The sequence below is a fragment of the Pygoscelis adeliae genome, unplaced genomic scaffold (assembly GCF_000699105.1).
Source record: "Pygoscelis adeliae isolate BGI_AS28 unplaced genomic scaffold, ASM69910v1 Scaffold38, whole genome shotgun sequence".
In the NCBI taxonomy this organism is placed as follows: domain Eukaryota; kingdom Metazoa; phylum Chordata; class Aves; order Sphenisciformes; family Spheniscidae; genus Pygoscelis; species Pygoscelis adeliae.
In genome coordinates this window covers 2,519,298-2,519,976 of record NW_008825614.1, presented here as the reverse complement: position 1 = coordinate 2,519,976, position 679 = coordinate 2,519,298, and the positions used below count along the sequence as shown (strand labels likewise).

Below are 679 nucleotides of genomic sequence, written 5' to 3'. Positions count from 1 at the left end.
TTATTTTTCTGGACAGCAGCCCAGAGATACTGGACAAAGCCGGAGCAGCAGCAGATGTTATGATGCATGCTCTTCTGCCCCTGGTTCGGCTAATGAGGCAGCAGAACCCACAGAGCATGAGAGCACGAACGCCAAACTGGAGACTGTGGCCTGTGCCTTCATCTTTTTCATTATGTTTAAGACTGGGTTTTGTTGCAGACTGTCTAAGACTCGTGAAAAGATCTTTAAAAATACAGATCGATGCCTCCTATTGTTCAGAGAGAGGGAAAAAGAAAGATATTCTCTGCTCTAGCTGCAAGGAGCATCTCTCAGTTGCCTAAAGCACGTGCCCAAATTGACTTACCACAATCATTTGCGCCACGTAGCTCTCTGGGCCAGTGTATTCAGTTGGATCTTTAACTTTGACAAGAACTATAAAGTACAAATAATGCCACATGTTGTGCTCTGACTTTATATGCTCCTCAAACGAAACAGTCTTGTTATCAAATTTGTCTCTCTCCAGTCCTGCAAAAAGACATGAACATAATGCAAAAAAATAAACTTCAACATAAAAATACCCAAATCTGTTAAATATGTTAGAGAAAGGAACCTAACTTAATTTAAAGGATCATAAATTTGAAGGATCTTAATTTAAAAGCTATAACCGCACACAGCAACTGCCAGGCAAGAAATACCAGGC

General features: G+C 40.8%; 1 protein-coding gene across 1 annotated transcript in view; it reads right to left on the bottom strand.

The window, feature by feature from the left end:
• Nucleotides 1-679, bottom strand: part of ITPR2 (inositol 1,4,5-trisphosphate receptor, type 2) — a 234,126-nt gene that overhangs the window by 22,805 nt on the left and 210,642 nt on the right. The window contains exon 55 of the mRNA XM_009332815.1: nucleotides 344-504. Coding sequence (XP_009331090.1) covers nucleotides 344-504 — 161 coding nt within the window. The remainder of the gene's footprint in view (nucleotides 1-343; nucleotides 505-679) is intronic.